The following is a 16,608-nucleotide window of genomic DNA, read 5'->3' as shown; positions in this document are numbered from 1 at the left end:
GAACTGGATTTGATTCATTCTGATCCTCTTAGAACAAAATAGCCCAAATTCAGCTGCAGTTTGTTTATCTCTGTGTTTTCTTTTCTTACAGCTGAGAGTGCTACCTACAGTCATGTGAGAAACGCAGTGAAGGTCTTTAAGGAAATTGGGGTAAGTGTTCAGTGATCAAATTTGGAGACAGTTAAGTTTCATTTTAATAATCAGTGCGACTTTGACAATTCATGGAACCTATTCGGTGTCAATATAAAATCCATGAATGTACCTGTGCACATGTGTTGTGGGTTTTGAGCATTTTGCTTTCCTTAAGGCTCAGGGCTTTAGGAGAAGAGCACACACTGCAGAACAGGACACTTCTTGCCCCTGAGGAAACCTTTGTGGATGAGGACTAGGCAAATAGACATTTTTATTCACACCAAATTAAGTTTCTCTGTTCTACTCCATCTACTTATTGGGCATCAGTGACAATGTTGGAAGGCTGAGAGCAGCCTCTGTGCCTAGTGACAGCTAAATGTAAGTTTGAAGGACTACGTAAATCTAGAAGTTTTATTTACTGAATTTTGGCTTAGCAGTGATTGATGCTCCAGCAGAACCATCCTAACAGACCTCCAGTGTCCACCATAAGAATATAGATAATCTTTAACACATCGGTTTTGCACTTTACCACTATCATTTTGAATTTTAAACTGCCTAGCTAGATCTTGAAAATGAAGAGTTTCTTTCAGCAGAATGACCTGGCTTCCTGAATGCCAGATGGGATTTAGCATCATAATTTTGAAATCATCAGCATTTAGGCAAAGTATTGCTAGACAAGAGTGTTGAAGTCTTTGTCCTTGAATTCTACTGTGTTAAATAATTCAACAATAGTTAGCCTATAGTAAAGGTGTCTTCCTCTGGACTGTGAGAGCTGTGAAGAAAGCACATACCAAATCCATCATTTTAATTCTAGTTTATTCTACTGTTGGAAAAGTGGAACTAGACAGCATCTGCTGAGCATCTATTCAGAGCATAACATCTGAATTCTTGTTTTCAAAGTGCTTACACTTTCAGTTCTGCCTTTTGAGTGTGTGTTTTGTCCCTCACTATTAGGAGTTGGCTGTTTATCACACATTTCTTATTTCTCAGTGTCTTTTCTTCCCTACCGCTTGAAGGGCTTCAACATTGAGTGGACTTGAATGATAGGCATTGCCATCTAAGCTGTCAAGAAAGGGGGGGTAGATAAAAGGTCTTGTAAATGAGGGCAATTTTAGTATAGACCATTAAACCTTTCCTCACAAAAGAACGGAGATTCCATGGATGTGGTGATACTCACATATATTCATGCTGTGCTTTAGGTTTTCAATCAGACGAAACAAAGACGAGACATCATTTTGGAACTGAGCACTACGTTCCTACCTCAGCGCAACAGGCAAAAACTACTGGAATTCATCATGAGCTTCATGGTATTATAGACCACATATAGCACCTTTGTCCAGGGATGTGAGGACAGGTTTTGAGACTGTGTCAAAGCCTGGGGACATTTGCTAATCCTTCAAAGTGTAAGGTGCCACTGTCTGGGTAAGGCCTTCTCTGACTTGAACTACTGGAAGACAAGTGCCTTCTTATGTATGCATTTATGGGTTTCTTACGGTCCCAATCCTGTGGTAATAACAGTGATACTCAGATGACACTTTGGATACAAGTAATTAAACATGTTGCAAAAAATAAGATAAATTATTAGAATTAGATTTAAAATGAAGAGTGAAATTTTGTCAGTGTTATGTTTTAAATATACTTCTAAAGACTGTGACAGATGTACAAATACACACATTTGTGATCTGTAGCTAACCCTGAGATCTTGAGTTTAGTGGCAACACAGCTTATGGCATAAACAAGTAACTTTCATTCCAATTCAGTTTTATTGTTTTCAATAAATAGTTTAAAATTTTTGCTTAGGCAGTTATATATTTCATGGATAAAGCCATAGTTTTTCATAAATGTTAACACAAATGCCAAAATTCTAATGAGAAAAACAGTTATGGACATCTAAGAATAACGATCATGTAGCAGATGATTGTGGGAAACATTGTTAGCGGTCACACCTTGCGCTATTAGAAGTGTGTAGTGCAGTGATGAATTGCACTCGTCACTGCTGTCATGAAGAATGTGAGAGTAGCATTCTTGTTTTTATTGTGGCATCTGTCATTCAGCCAGATGAAAGTCAGGAGAAAGTTGCCTGAATGTGAATATCTTGTAAAATCATAGATTATTATTTAATTGAAAAAAGCTATTAAGTTAGTTTTGTTTTTGTTTTTTTTTAATTAATAGGATGTCAGTTTTGTTTTGTTTTGTTTTTTTTTTTAAAGTGGAGTAAACACTTGATTTGGTGAAATAATTTCTAGTTTTGGCTCCAAAAATTTCAGCAATAACTTCTGCATTTCTTTGGAAACAAGTGTTCACATTCTGTTCTGCGGCTGAGCAGACCTGAATTGGCATGAAGTAGTAGTCTCGAGAAACACAGAAATATCATAAACCGTATACTTTTGACCCTGATCTAAATGAATTACAAAAATTCACAGACAAAGCTGACTGATGAATAAATCCTACCCTGTGAAACAGGACTATGGCCTTGCGATTTGATCCCTTTGCATGGAGGACTTGCACTGTAGACTTCATTTTCTCTTCATGTAAGTGGAGATGAGATCGCAGCCTGTAGTCCTGTATTTTAGTACAGCTGATCTAGCTGAAGCAATAACTTGGTGGTATGTGAAGCTGGTTTGCTTGTGAAATGTGTTTTTCCTCGTTTAGATTACCTTCTATGTGAGGAAAATCAAGAAGTTCAATTACTCCAGTGTTTCTCTTGATTCTCACATCCTGCCCTTGTGAGCAGAAAATCCCCAGAACTTCATCATGTAGTTTCTGTTGCTGAACATAAATGCGGAGAAGCGAACTTGAATCCCAGCATTTGCACTGTTATGCCAGCACAAAACTGATGCACACACTTTGAGTTTGTGGCCAAGGAGCTTGCATTTGTACTGCACATTTGTCAACAAGAGTATTTCTGTAAATTTTTTTATTAAATGCTATTAATATTTGAAACTTGCAATTTATAGTTTATTAGCATTATACTGTTAGCACTGTGAAATGCATGTGTTTTGTCACTAAACCAGGTGCTCTACAACACTTAAAGAATTTCTGAACCAAAGCTACATTAATACAGATAGAAACTGACCCCAGGGTCGCTTTTGTTCTTACATCCTTCTGTTGTCTCTGCAGGATAGTGACTACATCGCACATAATTTGTTTTGTGAAGTCTACTAGCTATTTAGAAACCAGTTTCATCTCATACTAGCTGATGTGCGTTGTTTGTTAACCTGATGAATGCTCTGTACAACGGTTGTTGCTGATGGCTTCCATTTAATGTCAAAAAAAGACTAGGTGCTTCTGAATAATGAGCTCTCGTAGTTTACTGCATTTCAGTAAATCTGAAGTGTACTAACAGCGAAGATTGTACATAAAAAAGATGTTAAAAAATGAAGCAATATGAAGCAAACAAAACTTGACTCATTTTCTTGAGAACGTTCTACCAACTGATGTATTACTGTAAAATCCAGGAGTACTGTGGTCACTGGAGTGTTCTGGCTAGATGTTGCAACCTAGGTAACGTATGGCTTTCATTAAAAAAAATAATTCAGTGAGTTGGTAAGATAACAATGCATATGAATACACATTAATGAATACATTTAGTATGCAGAGGGAGGGGGCAACTTTAAAACGGGCTTGGTTTTGTGTGGAAAAAACACCTGCATGTGAGAAGTTAGTACTATGAACCATATGCCACTGGAAGCCTTTGCATTCTGCAGCAAGCGTGTATGTATACATATATATGCAAGCGTGTATGACACACAACAACTATGCTTTTCCCTGAAAATAAAGCACAGAATGTAAAATTATCAGGCTGTAACAGTCAAAAACTAAACCCAACACTTTTGCACTGTATTTACACCTTCAGTGTCTTCTGATTTTATTAACCTGTCATGTTTCCTTTGCTGATAAGAATGCCAGGTTGAGTTAATTTCAGTAAAGTTAACCAGTAAAGAAGAAAGAACTGGCCCTGAGTTACCAGAAGTGTATTTTAAGACTCTCCTCATACACAGACTTACATGAGTCTCTTCATTCTTTTGACCGCATTACTCAGGTGTGCAAGTCTTTTCGGGCCAGGATCTTTCATGATATGAGAATCTTTACATATGCATCCTATAGGTCGCACATTTTTTAGAGTGATGGAAATGTAGAACTCCACTTCCCATGCTGCCACAGATACCCAGGCCCCCAGGGGCCATATACTTGTTAATACATTTACTTTCAACTCACAATGACATCGGAGACAGACCTGCCTTCTCTTTGATAGTGTAGGGCTTTATTCATCAATCTTTGATTAGGAAGCATGTGCACACATGTGCTCACCTGGCTGCCTGCTCCACAGACAAGTGTCAGAATCACCATGGAGAAGAAGGTTGAGCTGGGAGCTGATGTAAGATACTGTTGCTCTTGTGATTCTGTGCTCATGAGCCTGATAATGCTTCCTTGAGAATGTCACCCTGTTTTATCTGTTATGTGTAATGCTGTGTCTGTTGTAGAAGCACAGAGGTGTACTGGAGTAATTTTAATAAATTAAACGGTTTGCTAATGACATTTAACAACCTCTTCTAGAGTCTTTTGTTTGTGTGGTTTTGGGTTTTGGTTTTTTTTAATTGTGTTTGGGTTTTTTTGTTTTGTTGGGTTTTGTTTGTTTATTTGTTTTTAAATAACCTGCTAAGATAATTCATTTGATAACTTTTCCCAGTCTCTGTAATTTCTGAGATAAAATAATGAAAAGCTTTCATTGTAGATGTGTCTCTACCAATCTCTGTGCTGGAGCAGAACCCTTTAAAAAGCAGATTGAGATGACAACCTGACTCCTGAGTCACTGTCTGTTTTGTTGTGATGTGCAGGTGCCATTTTGCTTCTGTGTCCCCAGCCTCACAAGGCTCTTGGACATGGCTTCTTCTTTTATAGGCACTGAAAGTTCTCTTGCTCTACAAGGAGAGCTGGGTTGTTCCAGAGTCTGGGATGTCTCTCTGATGCTGCAGACTGTCCCTTCTCATGGCGATTTCCAGCTGACCCAGGGTGCAATAAGCACCTGTCAGTAATTCTGACAGCATCTGGCAAATGGGAATCAATTGGAGCAGGGCTGTAATAGAATAAAACCTGCACAGATGATCATTACTTAAATTGAGGAGGAGGGACGCTGCTTCACCCTTCAGAAAAAAAATGAAAGTTGTAATCAACTGTTTCTTTAAGAGGCCTCTAGCAATGTTCGTATGCAAGCAAGGCTTGACTAATTGACAACTCCAGGCTGAGGCAGGAAACTAAAATTCAATTATTGACAATAGCTTGAATAAAACCCAGTTCTTATTGGTGATGACCTTACATGTTATTCTTTCTGTAAATGTCTTCCTATTTCTCAGTCTTTTAAAATCCCAGATGTCAGATAAAGCACTTACCTCCGTTTTTTGCTTAATTCAGTTTTCTTGTAATAAAAGCTTGTCAGGCTTATTTAGAAGGATCACTTGATTTGAGCTCTCTGCTCAAGTTTTCAGCAGCCCTGCATTTTGAAGATAGGATCCACATTGATCTGAATTGCTGCTTGAAACATTTATTTTTTAGTCTTTTATAGATGTTCATTGTACTTTGCATTTGCTGGGTGAGACCTATCATCCTTATTAATTCTTCTGTAAAGTTGACCCCCAATGTAATTGTCCTTAAAGTATCAGGGTTGATGCTGTCATTAGACCTTTCTTGCTTTTTGGAAGAAACATGAAATGTTAATCATTGCATTTTATGCTGGAATTCAGACCTGAGAGACCATAAATCCCAAAGAGATTTATAGTTTTCATCTGTCATAAAGCACTGACAGCTACAGAAACAAAATGTATTTAAATAATTATCGTATTAGTTATACAAATACATGTGTACGTGATTATGCAATGCAAAATTTTGAAAGATGATGCATGGAATAATTGCTAATAGTAATTTGCAGAAAAAGGATGTTCTCCAGCATAGTAATAATACTGGTTCTTAAACTGATAGTATTTGCAGTCTCTTGGTCTCAAATGTTTTACAGAGCGACAAACCTAGACATGGAGATTTGATAATGCGTCTAAGGCTATGCATGGGTTAGTCACACCTTTTGTTCCCAATTTACATGTCACTTCTGATGCTGTCTTGTATTTTCACTAGCAAGTGATATTAGTTTGAGGAAGGCTGCATATATACAGGTACTAAATGGATTTTCTTTTTCTCCTTAAAGCACAATTCACAGTTGGAATGGAAGAAATATGGAGTGGAAGAATTACTATTAGTAGTGAGCATGATTCTACCAGCATCTGTTCTGAGTCTTGTCTATTCAGTATCTTCATTAGTGACCTGTGGAATGGAAGAGAGAGTTTGCTCTTTACATTTGTAGATAACAAGATCTGGGTGAGCCAGGTAGTACACTGGAGTTTGTCATGATCCCAATGGTAATGATACATTTTTGGACAGATCTGAAACCAAAAGGTGATTCAACAAGGGAACTATGAAGTGTTACAGCTGAGAGAAGAAGAAACAAATGTATGCAGGCACAAGAGAGGCAATAAATTGGCTGTGTAGCAATTCTTTGGAGAAAACTCCAATGTACTGGTAGATAACAAGCAGAACAGGACTCAAAAGTGGTGTGCTGTTATGAAAAAGGCAGATGTCATGCAGAGATACCTTACACCTGCACATGAACGACAGTCACAGGGCAAAACTTCCCAGTCCATTCAGGTTGATAAGGTCTCAGCTGGGACACCATATTCTGTTTGAGTAGCTCTATTTGAAGGATGATATGGGCAAGATGGAAGGGGGGAAAAAAGGCTTCTATTTCCCCCCTTGTGGAAAAGAAGAATCTGGATTATTCCCTAGATATGGGAGTACCCAGGTTGGATGGAAGTAGTGAATTTAGTCTTCAGTTCCAGTGAAAAGAGTCAAGTTAGATACTGTACAATCCCTTTACTGTGAGCATGAAAAAGCACTGAAGTAGATGGCCTGAGCAGGCTGATATTTCCCTTGGTCTGGGTATTGAGTCCCTGTTGATTGTGCCGTGCTGGGTAGTGGAAAGCAGGATGTTGGGAGGTGAAGTGCTGCCTTCCAGGTCTGCATGCCTTTTCTAGGTGAAACAGAAATGTGCTTGTGCAGAACCAGCTTGGTCAGGCTCTGGTGGTTGTAGAATCACAGAATGTTAGGGATTGGAAGGGACCTCAAAAGATCATCCAGTCCAATCCTCCCACCAGAGCAGGAGCACCCAGATGAGGTTACACAGGAAGGTGTCCAGGCAGGTTTTGAATGTCTGCAGAGAAGGAGACTCCACAACCCCCCCGGGCAGCCTGGTCCAGTGTCTGATACCCTTACTGAGAAGAAGTTTCTTGTCACATTTAAGTGGAACCTCTTGTGTTCCGGTTTGAACCCATTACTCCTTGTCCTACCATTGGTTGTCACTGAGAAGAGCCTGGCTCCATTCTTATGACACTCGCCATTTATATATTTATAAACATTCATGAGGTCACCCCTCAGTCTCCTCTTCTCCAAGGTAAAGAGACCCAGCTCCCTCAGCCTTTCCTCATAAGGGAGTTGCTCCACTCCCTTCAGCATCTTTGTGGCTCTGGTCTGTCTGGCTCTTCATTTCCAAATCCTGAGATCAGGAGCAGCTCTAATATAAATTATGCTTTTTTTTCTATAAACTTTCAGGAATAAAATACATGAGGGCTTTATTAATGTGTAAATTGTTTGCTTAGTGTCTCTGCTGGTCAGATAGGACATAGAGGGTAAGCAGTGATCAGGAAAGGAATAAACCAGATAAAATCATCTTGCCATTGCGCTGCATCTCGAGTGTTGTGTGAGTGTTTTCGTGCAGAGATGTGTAGGAGCCTCCTACCTCTGCCAGTGGTAAAATCTCTGGTGACTGGAAAATGGGTGAGGAGTCCTGCCCCTGGCATTTTCACCTTCCAGACTGTTCCTGGCAGATCATAGTAAGAGATTACAAATTAACCCTGTAATCTGTTAACAGATTACAGTTTAACTCTGACCCTGCTCTGGAAGTGCTGAAAGCCAAGTGATATTTCCTGAGTTTTGGCTTTACTGATGCCTTGACTATTGCGTTATCTCAGGAGTTCTGGCTCCAGTGATCGTATCTACCAGAAAGAAAACAACAACATTTATAAATGCCATGGAATTGATACTAGCACTATTTTAGCATGATGTGTTTTCTTTGGAAGACTTTCCAGGATCCCCCAAAACCACTTAAGCAGTCTCTGAAGTGAGCTCTGTACTATGTGATGGCTGCTGTGTAATTGGTACCTGAGATGGTTTGTTTGTTAACCGCTAGTTGCAGTGTGTCTGGAAAACAAATGTCTCACCTTTGATTTGTTGTCGTACTTCAGAGGAGGCTAAGGAAGGGCTGATGGGTTGGTTTTGTTCTCCAGTTAAGCATTTTGCATATCTGTGGAAAGTTTTACAGGTTCACCTTATGGCTACGTTAATATATGCGTTCTCTAAATTTAGCTGAAGCCTAATTTTAGTGGTGGTGCTGGGTGTCTTTTTGAATCAGCCTTCCTCTGTCTCTGCAGGATGGAGAAGGCCAATTAAACGACTACCGGTCCAAAAGCTATAAAAGCCTTTTTCAATGTTTATATTTCCCGTTCATTAAACTTAATTATCATAATTCAGCACCTTTGCCTACAAATCTCGCTCTTTGTCTCCCTGTCTGTCTGGCCATTTATAGCCTCCATTTTCCCCTGTTCTCTCTTCCTGTGTGCTGCAGGTTTAGACACTCGTCATCTTTGTGACTGTTCCTGTTCCCAGGTGCTTCTCATCGTCCTCCTTAACAGCAGCTCTTAGATTGGGTGACTCAGATTTCTCATTCAAACAGAGCCCCCAAAGTATAAAAATAAGCTCCTTGAAAATCCAGACATGGTAATTAAAATTAATGATTTTTTTTTTTCTTTGTGACCTATCAGAAGATTATGTTTCCTTAAAAACTGACATGTTAAAAAGCAGGCATATTTCTGTCTGTACTTACTTACTTTGGCAAGGCATCTGTGGAAGAATTAAATTTGGAGAAAGACTTGGCATTGAAGTAGTGGCTTGCTTCAGTTTAGGGGTTTGAAAGTGAAGGTAGAACAAACTTTTTGTCAAAAAAGTTTTCCATAAAACCCAAACAATTCGATTTGAAATGTTTGTGATGTTTCATTCAGCTGTCACTGAAATGTTATTAATCTTTTCTTTTTGCAGACCAGCTTGATTAATCCAGTAATATTTGTTCTAATAAATGTCATTTGTTATTTTTTAAAATGGTCAGCCTGCTCAATGAGATGAACTTCATGCTGCAGAATAATATGTTCTACGCAAGGAAATTCTGTTTTGAGGAAGCCATGCCATAGGGCAGATTTCTTGAAAAATATTCTTTACATTCCCGAAACAAATCGTTACGTACAATAAACTGAATGTTTGCTGCTTCTTGGACATAGGTAAGTTAAGACCTGTCTTGTGTTGACGTTTTTATTACACTTAGATATACTGTGAATTAATTCTAGTGCTAGGTTTTAGAACTCCTCCATTCTTCCCTCAAAAGTGCAGATTCTGTCCCGTTTACCTCAAAATGTTTCTTTTTGTCTAAGAGCCTGGGAAAGCTGTTTTAGATATTAGGAGAATTCTATCCCTCTACTAGCTGTAATCATTAACCCAAGTGGTAGTTTAAGGACGTCTGAAGCAAAGAACCATAGAAATATTAGAAGCTGGTGTTTCTGGATACACTCCAGAGGGTTCAGAGAGTGAACCCGGGCAGGAGGTTGTGTGTGTGTTTTTTTCTTTTAATTGGCTTATATGGAGTTATCCCTTTGCTGATGCAGAAGGCAGTAAAAATGAAAAATGTTGGAACCAGTGACACATGTAATTAATTTTCTGAACTAAGTAAATTAAGTACAAATTAGCTATTAATAATTCAAAGCAAAATGCTAGATAAGAAATTAGAGCATCTTGTCTATCATTTTCAACCATGAAAAGATTAGTCTTAGCAAGGCAGTCCAACGCTCCCTTATCTCTTATTAAAGCCTCGCTTCTTCATCAGATCTAAATGGTCCAGCAGACTTGAGATGTTGCTGTTGCAATAGCCTGGCATGTCATGCCCTGCTGCAGATTGGCATGAACCGGAAGGTGGGTTTGGTGCAGGAAATTTTGGGTATATGGGACCTCCTGGAGACGGCCTGGGCTGTTCCTTGGGGGTTGTTGTTGTAGGTTATACGAAGAAGTGAGGAGGTGAAGGTGCAATGAGGTGAGGCAAGGGTAAATTCTCTCCCTGGGGGTGAGGGTGGGTGTTGTGGCTGGCACAGGGGAGCAATGAGGGTGTCAGCTTCAGCCACAGATGTGGGGAGAGGCAGGAGGGGGAACAGCCCTGACTCTCTCCTTACCAGAAGATAAAGAACTCAGTTCCTGGTTCTGAAAATGTCTCCAAATGTGACCCTGGGAAGACCACTTAATGTTTGTTACGAGGTCCTTCAGTGCCTGGGAGGTGATGGTGTGGGGGATGGACCTGTCCCTCTGTAGTGCTGCAGATATTTATGTACAAGGTGCTACGTCCTACCGTGCTGGCAGCCCCGCTGCCTCTCTGCACCAGGCACCTCTGCCCCATCCCCTGAGCAGGACCAGCAGCACCGGCTCAGCCGCCCCACAGCAGGGATGGAATGTGTGGGAGCAACCAGGGCTGCCAGCCTGGGCAGGTCCTGCCCACCCAGCAGCACCACAGCGGGTAGGAATGAATGAGAGGAGGGGAGGCACAGCGAGACTCCCAGTCCAACTAGCTCAGGGTGATTGTCTTTAATACAGAAAAATTCAGTTCTCCCTGTTATTGCTATGTAACTATAGCAATTTCCACAGTATGCATAGGCTCTGGTACAGTGATTTCTTTCTCCCAACTCATTCTCATACAGGGGATTAACCTTGGGTCTGGCTGCTCCCTACTGTGTAAACCACATAAGGTGTTTTTTTTGTTTGTTTTTTAAATTGCGTGAGAGAACTGTCTTTCTCCACTTTTCCTGCTCTTGCATTCAGACTGTACTTCACAAGGTAAGAATTGCCTCTCAAATGTATCAGGGCTACAATAACATGCAATAAAGACAGCCTTTCCAAAGGAGATGTGTAGTTGCCACTTATGTCCATAGGTACAAAAATTCCTGATGGCTGGAAAACAGTGAGGTAAGGACTTTGGCCCCAGCATTTTTAACCACCTTTTTCTTTAAAGGGATTTTGCAGTTTCACCAGTAAACAAACAGATGAGCCCAGCTCCATTTTCAGTGCATCCAGCAGATGGTGGTGGAGTTTCATCTACAGCTGCGATTCCCGTGGAGGGTCTGGACAACACCGTTCCCACATCTCAGCCCTCAGGCTGTACATCAGGTACAAAACATCATTTCCCTGTCAGCCAGATGCAATATTTGCTTAACATGGAAAGCACTTTGTTTGGAGCTGATTTTTTCTGTTGCTGTGATTGATTTTTATAGTTGCAGGGGTCAGGCTGTGTTTGGTACCTGACATAAACACCACCACCTTGAAAGACCATCATTAATGCCTGTGGGCACAGAGTGGTGTTTACACTGCTTCAAGAGAAAAGTTACATTAAGAGAAATGCTCTTTACCTCACCTTCCTCCTGCAACCTCTGGTCCTGACAGGCATGTTAAAGAAACAAACCCATCAGTCTCAAGCGTAGACCTGAGCAAGCTTCAAGTTTGGAAGTGTCCCAGACGCAAGATCAGACTTGTGGGTTGCAGACCCATATCAGATTCACCTATCCCCCTGCCCCATGCAAATAAATGCCCCTCTACAGCTGTGGAAGGCAGACAACTGGATCTTCTGTGAGGTAGGTATAAAGTAGAGGCTGTCTTTCAGGTATTTTTGGAGAGCCTGGCAGGGCTGCCAGCTCAGCTTATCCCCCTTTAATTGTAAACCTTTCTCTGATGCTGGAGGGGAACTCCAAGACTTTGGCTCAATATGGGTACAGGGTGTCCTCACAGCATCACTACATCTCTTAAATATTCTGCAAAGCATTACAAGCATTAATTTAATATTAAATTATTCTGCAGACCTTTCCTTTTGAAGATAACCTTCCTGAACTTAAGTGTCTCAGGAAGGAGAGTCATTAAAACACCAGTGGACAGTCTAATTCATCAGCACACAATGTTTTTGACTCAAAAACCTCCTAATGCACCAGTGCAAAGCAGATTCGAACCTGCCCTAAATAAATACTGAGCTTTGAGTTTAACAAATCCTTCAGGGTAGAGGAGACAGTGTGATTCACTCTCCAGCGCAGCGTGTTGGTGTGGGGTCTGGACAGAGAGATGGCTGGTGCCCTGTTTAGCACCTCCATGCCAATGTCCAGATGGCTTTGTGGAGCCTGGAAGATGTGGGTCATGTGCATTTCTTGACAACAGTAGTGATGCTGACAAATCCTGCCCTTTCCCCTCCCCTGTCCCTGCTCAGTCTCTGCTCAGTGCCTGTGTCCCCTGTTTGTAGGCGTCTGGTTTGGGGCTTTGCTGGGAGTGTAGCTGAAGGAAATCCTGCAGCTTCCTCCCCCTTCATCCCCTTTTCTTCCAGAATATTTTTCAAGTGGACCAAATTGCCATTCTGTGGTGCTCCTTGTGAAGCACTGCTGTCCACTCTCAGTACGGTGGAGGGAGCCAAGCTGGTGACAAGAACAAATGACACAGAAAGGCTGAAAGGAGGACAGGAGTACCTTACACTGGTATTTTTAAGGACCTCTTACCCCACAGGCTTTAGGTTTCTGTGGCAATTCAAGCACTATCCAGCTAGCCCCAAAAATAAGGTGTGGGGAATGAAGCAACTGCAACAGGATCCTTAGGTCCCTTTGTTCCCCCAATATGATGTGGCAGGCAGAGTTCACACCTGGGCTTGGATTTGAGAAAAGAGTGATTGCCTTTGAGATGCTTTAAAAATGAGAAGGAGCACGGTTCTGGATGCCGACTCAGAAATCATAAATCCAAAGACATGCTCTAAGCTGGAAGAGGCTGTGCCTGTCCTCTGCAGCCTGGTCTGCCGACTGTTCTAGTAGCAATACCATTTTTATTATCTGCCACTAAACTCTTTGTGATCAGAATTTGATTTCTTTAGTCCAAATGACACGGAATCAATTCTGCTGTCTTAAGCTGCTTGTAAGAGAAGTGGTTACTCTGACACAAGTATAACTCTCCAAAAGAACTTCTTCCACATCTGAAATATTAGCTAATCCACTCCTGGGGAGATTTATAGACACAGCCACTGGAGGGCAGCTGTAAAACTCACAACTGCCCTTGTATCAGTTTATCTGTCCCCCAATGATTCGCTCCAGGCTTATCTTGTTGCAGCAAACATTTCTCTTTTGCTTGCCTACATCCCTTCTCCTCTCGCTCTGTTATTCTCAGATCCAGCAGCTTTTCGAGCATCCAGGACAGCAGCTCCCTCTGCTTACCTACCAGCCGGCAGCAGCACAGCGGATGCTACTAGTAACACCAGGTTGGACAAATGCCTGCTCTTCCCCATCTCCAAGCATCTGCCCACTCAGTCCATGCACCAACTCTCCCTGCTGCTCCTGCCAGAGGTGCTGGCTCTGCAACCCAACAGGGCATTGAGCACGATGGGCAATTTGGGTATTCAGGATGAAAAGACTTTTACAGCTCTGAAGCTTCTCTTCAGAGAGGTTGAATGCATCCCAACAGGGAGAAACATCATCCCAATGCATCCCAACAGGGAGAAACATCATGCGTGCTGTGATGAAGATTGGCTGCAGCACATTGCAGCCTGGCAGGCGATGTCAAACCGTGGCAGGGCCACCAGCAGCAGAGATGGCTGGTGAGACCAGTTACCAACAGCAGGGCAATACTGGTGGTGGGGCAGGCAGGGGTCTGGCATGGCGGTCACCTTGCCTTTGTAGGCACATCAAGAAAGGAGTGTTCTGGGGAGGCACGCAGATGGGGACAAGAGGATGGACTCGACTGTGTGTGAAAACAAACCTGGGAAAACAAAACAGCAGAGAATTCTCTAGAAAGTCCTAGTGCTGAAATAGTCCAGCACTGGGGCAGAAATACACTGGAACTGGCACCAGGGGAGGAAAGTGAAGGCAAGATGGGGTCATGAGTGCCAAGGCCCTGCGGATTAGGAGCTTGGCCCCAGCAATCCCTTGATTTGCTACAGAGACGGAACACGGTCATTTCAGTGTCTCTGGGAAGCAGTTGCAGACATTGCATGTTAAGAAATAAAACAACTTCTAACTTTCTGTACTAGGAGCAACTGCTTCTCCACCGCTCAGGGCCCACGAGGGGTGGGCACAGTGTTTGGGTGAAGCAGCAGGAGGTGGCAGCTGGGGGGAGGTGGCCGCATCCCTGAGGAGCGGGTGGGCTGGGGGGTGATAGCACAGTGCTGCTGGGCTGCTGCGGGAGGAGACTGCCTCGGGTTACTCGCTGAATTACACCATATGCCATTAAATCATTCCACATTAGACAAATCTGTGCCCTGGATGATTTCCCTTTACCAGCACGGTTGAGTGGAGATACAAACACACACAAATGCTCTCTCTCTGATTTTCCTCTGCATGGTAGATGAGACCTGAAAAAGTAAACATGCATGTTTCCCTATAGGCTATGATGCTCCTCTAACTGGTGCTGTTGTTTGCCAGTTGTAACACATCCCTCAAGCCTCGTGGCTTTGCTGTTGTCACTGTGATCCCTATTGCATCTCTTCGTACTGCCCTGCAGCAGGGTGGGATGGTTGCCACTCTGCTCCAGCATCAGTTCAGTAGTTTTTTATTTTTGTGCTGGCAGCAATAGCTGTTTGCAAGAATGAGACATAGGTAGAAACTGGACATCAGTGAGAGGCCTCGAGAGCCTAAGTCTGGTCTGCTCTGCTCTGCTTGGGGCTGTGCTTGGCAATTTTAAGAAATGACGTTCTTCAGACAGCTGGCGTGTCTGTCTTCTCTTCCAGACAATTTCAACCAACTTGCACAAGTCAGAGTGATTGCAGAGGTAATAACGAGCTATAATATCATCACTACGCAGTTCAGCTCATTCACTGTTCAAGATGCAGCAGTGGGGTGGCCGAGGAGCCTGCACCAGCTGACCAGCCCCTCGGTGGCTTCAGATCAGCTGCTGCTTGTACCATCGTGTGCCCTGTGGGAGATGTAAGCACTGCGGGAAGATGTATGTTGAGGTGGTGGTTAGAGGAGACAGGACACAAATTCACAAGAAAAAGTGTTTCATTGGTTTTGCTGTTCACGGGATGCCATCCTTTACGAGTATAAACAGGTTACCCTCTCTTTTTAAATTCCCTGTGTTACTTGCTTCTGAGCATTGACTGTTCCTCCACAACCCACAGGGGACAGAATTACTGTAAGAAAATGAAAGGGAAAAATGAGTCTTTAACTTGACCTGCAACATCAGAGAATTTGAAAAATTGTGAATGTTTTTGTAAAGCTTTTATATCATCACCTTTTTCAACTGAGCATCCTGAACACTTTATAAATATTAATTAAGTCTCATGTGGCTCCTCTGCATTACATAAAGACAGAATTGCCTCATCCATCAGAAGAGAGGATCCAGAAGCTGCTTAACAAGTTGAGACAGCATTAAATGACACCAGCTCAGTGAAAAAGAACACAACACCTGCTTGAATCTTCTGGGCAGGAGAAAAATTTGAGCAACTGGACTGTATCTTTCTACCCTTGCAAAGAAAGTAGTGTTGGATCTTGAAGGGCTACACAATGACCTCTTTTCCCATACCCTCCTTCTGTCTCCCTTTTTGCTTTGTGAAAAAAACATCTCATTTCCCTGGGTTAGCTTTATCTAAGATTAGAGTTTTGGAAAGGAAGCAACCTAAAGGGAAAATGCTCATAAAATCCTTACCTTCTCTCCCAGTTATTGATGGCTGAGAGATGCTGACACCAGGAACTGCTGGAAGACAGTGATGGACCAGAAGGAGTATCAGTGCACAGGGGATGCTGCTTGTTTGGGAAGGGATTTCAAGATTATTCCTAATCATTAGGATCATAGAGGCTCACCCAAAGAGATAAGAGTGATCTGCCTGCCAATTACATATCAGGTGCTGGGTAAATTACATACCATACCCAGCTGAAGAATTTGGGTTTGAATTCCAGTCCATTAAAAACTAACTCACAGTAGTTACTGACACTTAATAAATGCAGAGGACATCAGTTATTTACTCAAACTTCTAATGTCCTACTGAAATTATTCTCTTTTTTTCTTTCAAATGCCTGAGAAAGGCAGTGGATTAATTGTTTCTCCTGATGGACTTCTTCAGATGTGTGTTCTGAAACCATTCTGAATAAATGGTTTCTAATAAAACAACTGCAGACCAGGATAAGAGCAAAGTACAGTCAAAATACTTGTTTTTGTTGGAAAATTTCGAGATTTTTTTTTTTTAATGGTATACCAGATACACCAAGGCTATCTTGGAAAACTGTAAAATTTCAGTGAACACAGAAGACGTGTTAGAGATGCTAGTTATTTCCCAAA

The 16,608-nt window shown here is 41.9% G+C and overlaps 1 protein-coding gene and 1 long non-coding RNA gene across 5 annotated transcripts in view; both read left to right on the top strand.

Moving 5' to 3' along the window:
- Positions 1-4,679, top strand: part of GPAM (glycerol-3-phosphate acyltransferase, mitochondrial) — a 32,796-nt gene extending 28,117 nt beyond the window's left edge. For all 4 annotated transcript variants that reach the window (XM_071812143.1, XM_071812142.1, XM_065843011.2 and 1 more), the window contains 2 exons: positions 92-150; positions 1,332-4,679. In XM_071812143.1, the coding sequence (XP_071668244.1) occupies positions 92-150; positions 1,332-1,448 (176 nt within the window). In that variant the 3' untranslated portion in view covers positions 1,449-4,679. The remainder of the gene's footprint in view (positions 1-91; positions 151-1,331) is intronic.
- Positions 4,680-9,479: 4,800 nt separating this feature from the next.
- On the top strand, positions 9,480-14,281 carry LOC139828507 (uncharacterized). Its single transcript, XR_011740185.1, has 4 exons — positions 9,480-9,563; positions 11,333-11,487; positions 11,761-11,948; positions 13,507-14,281. It is a non-coding gene; the product is annotated as an uncharacterized lncRNA (long non-coding RNA).
- Positions 14,282-16,608: the final 2,327 nt, after the last annotated feature.

Source organism: Patagioenas fasciata, chromosome 8, assembly GCF_037038585.1.
Source record: "Patagioenas fasciata isolate bPatFas1 chromosome 8, bPatFas1.hap1, whole genome shotgun sequence".
Classification (NCBI taxonomy): domain Eukaryota; kingdom Metazoa; phylum Chordata; class Aves; order Columbiformes; family Columbidae; genus Patagioenas; species Patagioenas fasciata.
The sequence above is the reverse complement of the archived record's forward strand: the minus strand, read 5'-3'. Positions and strand labels throughout refer to the sequence as shown.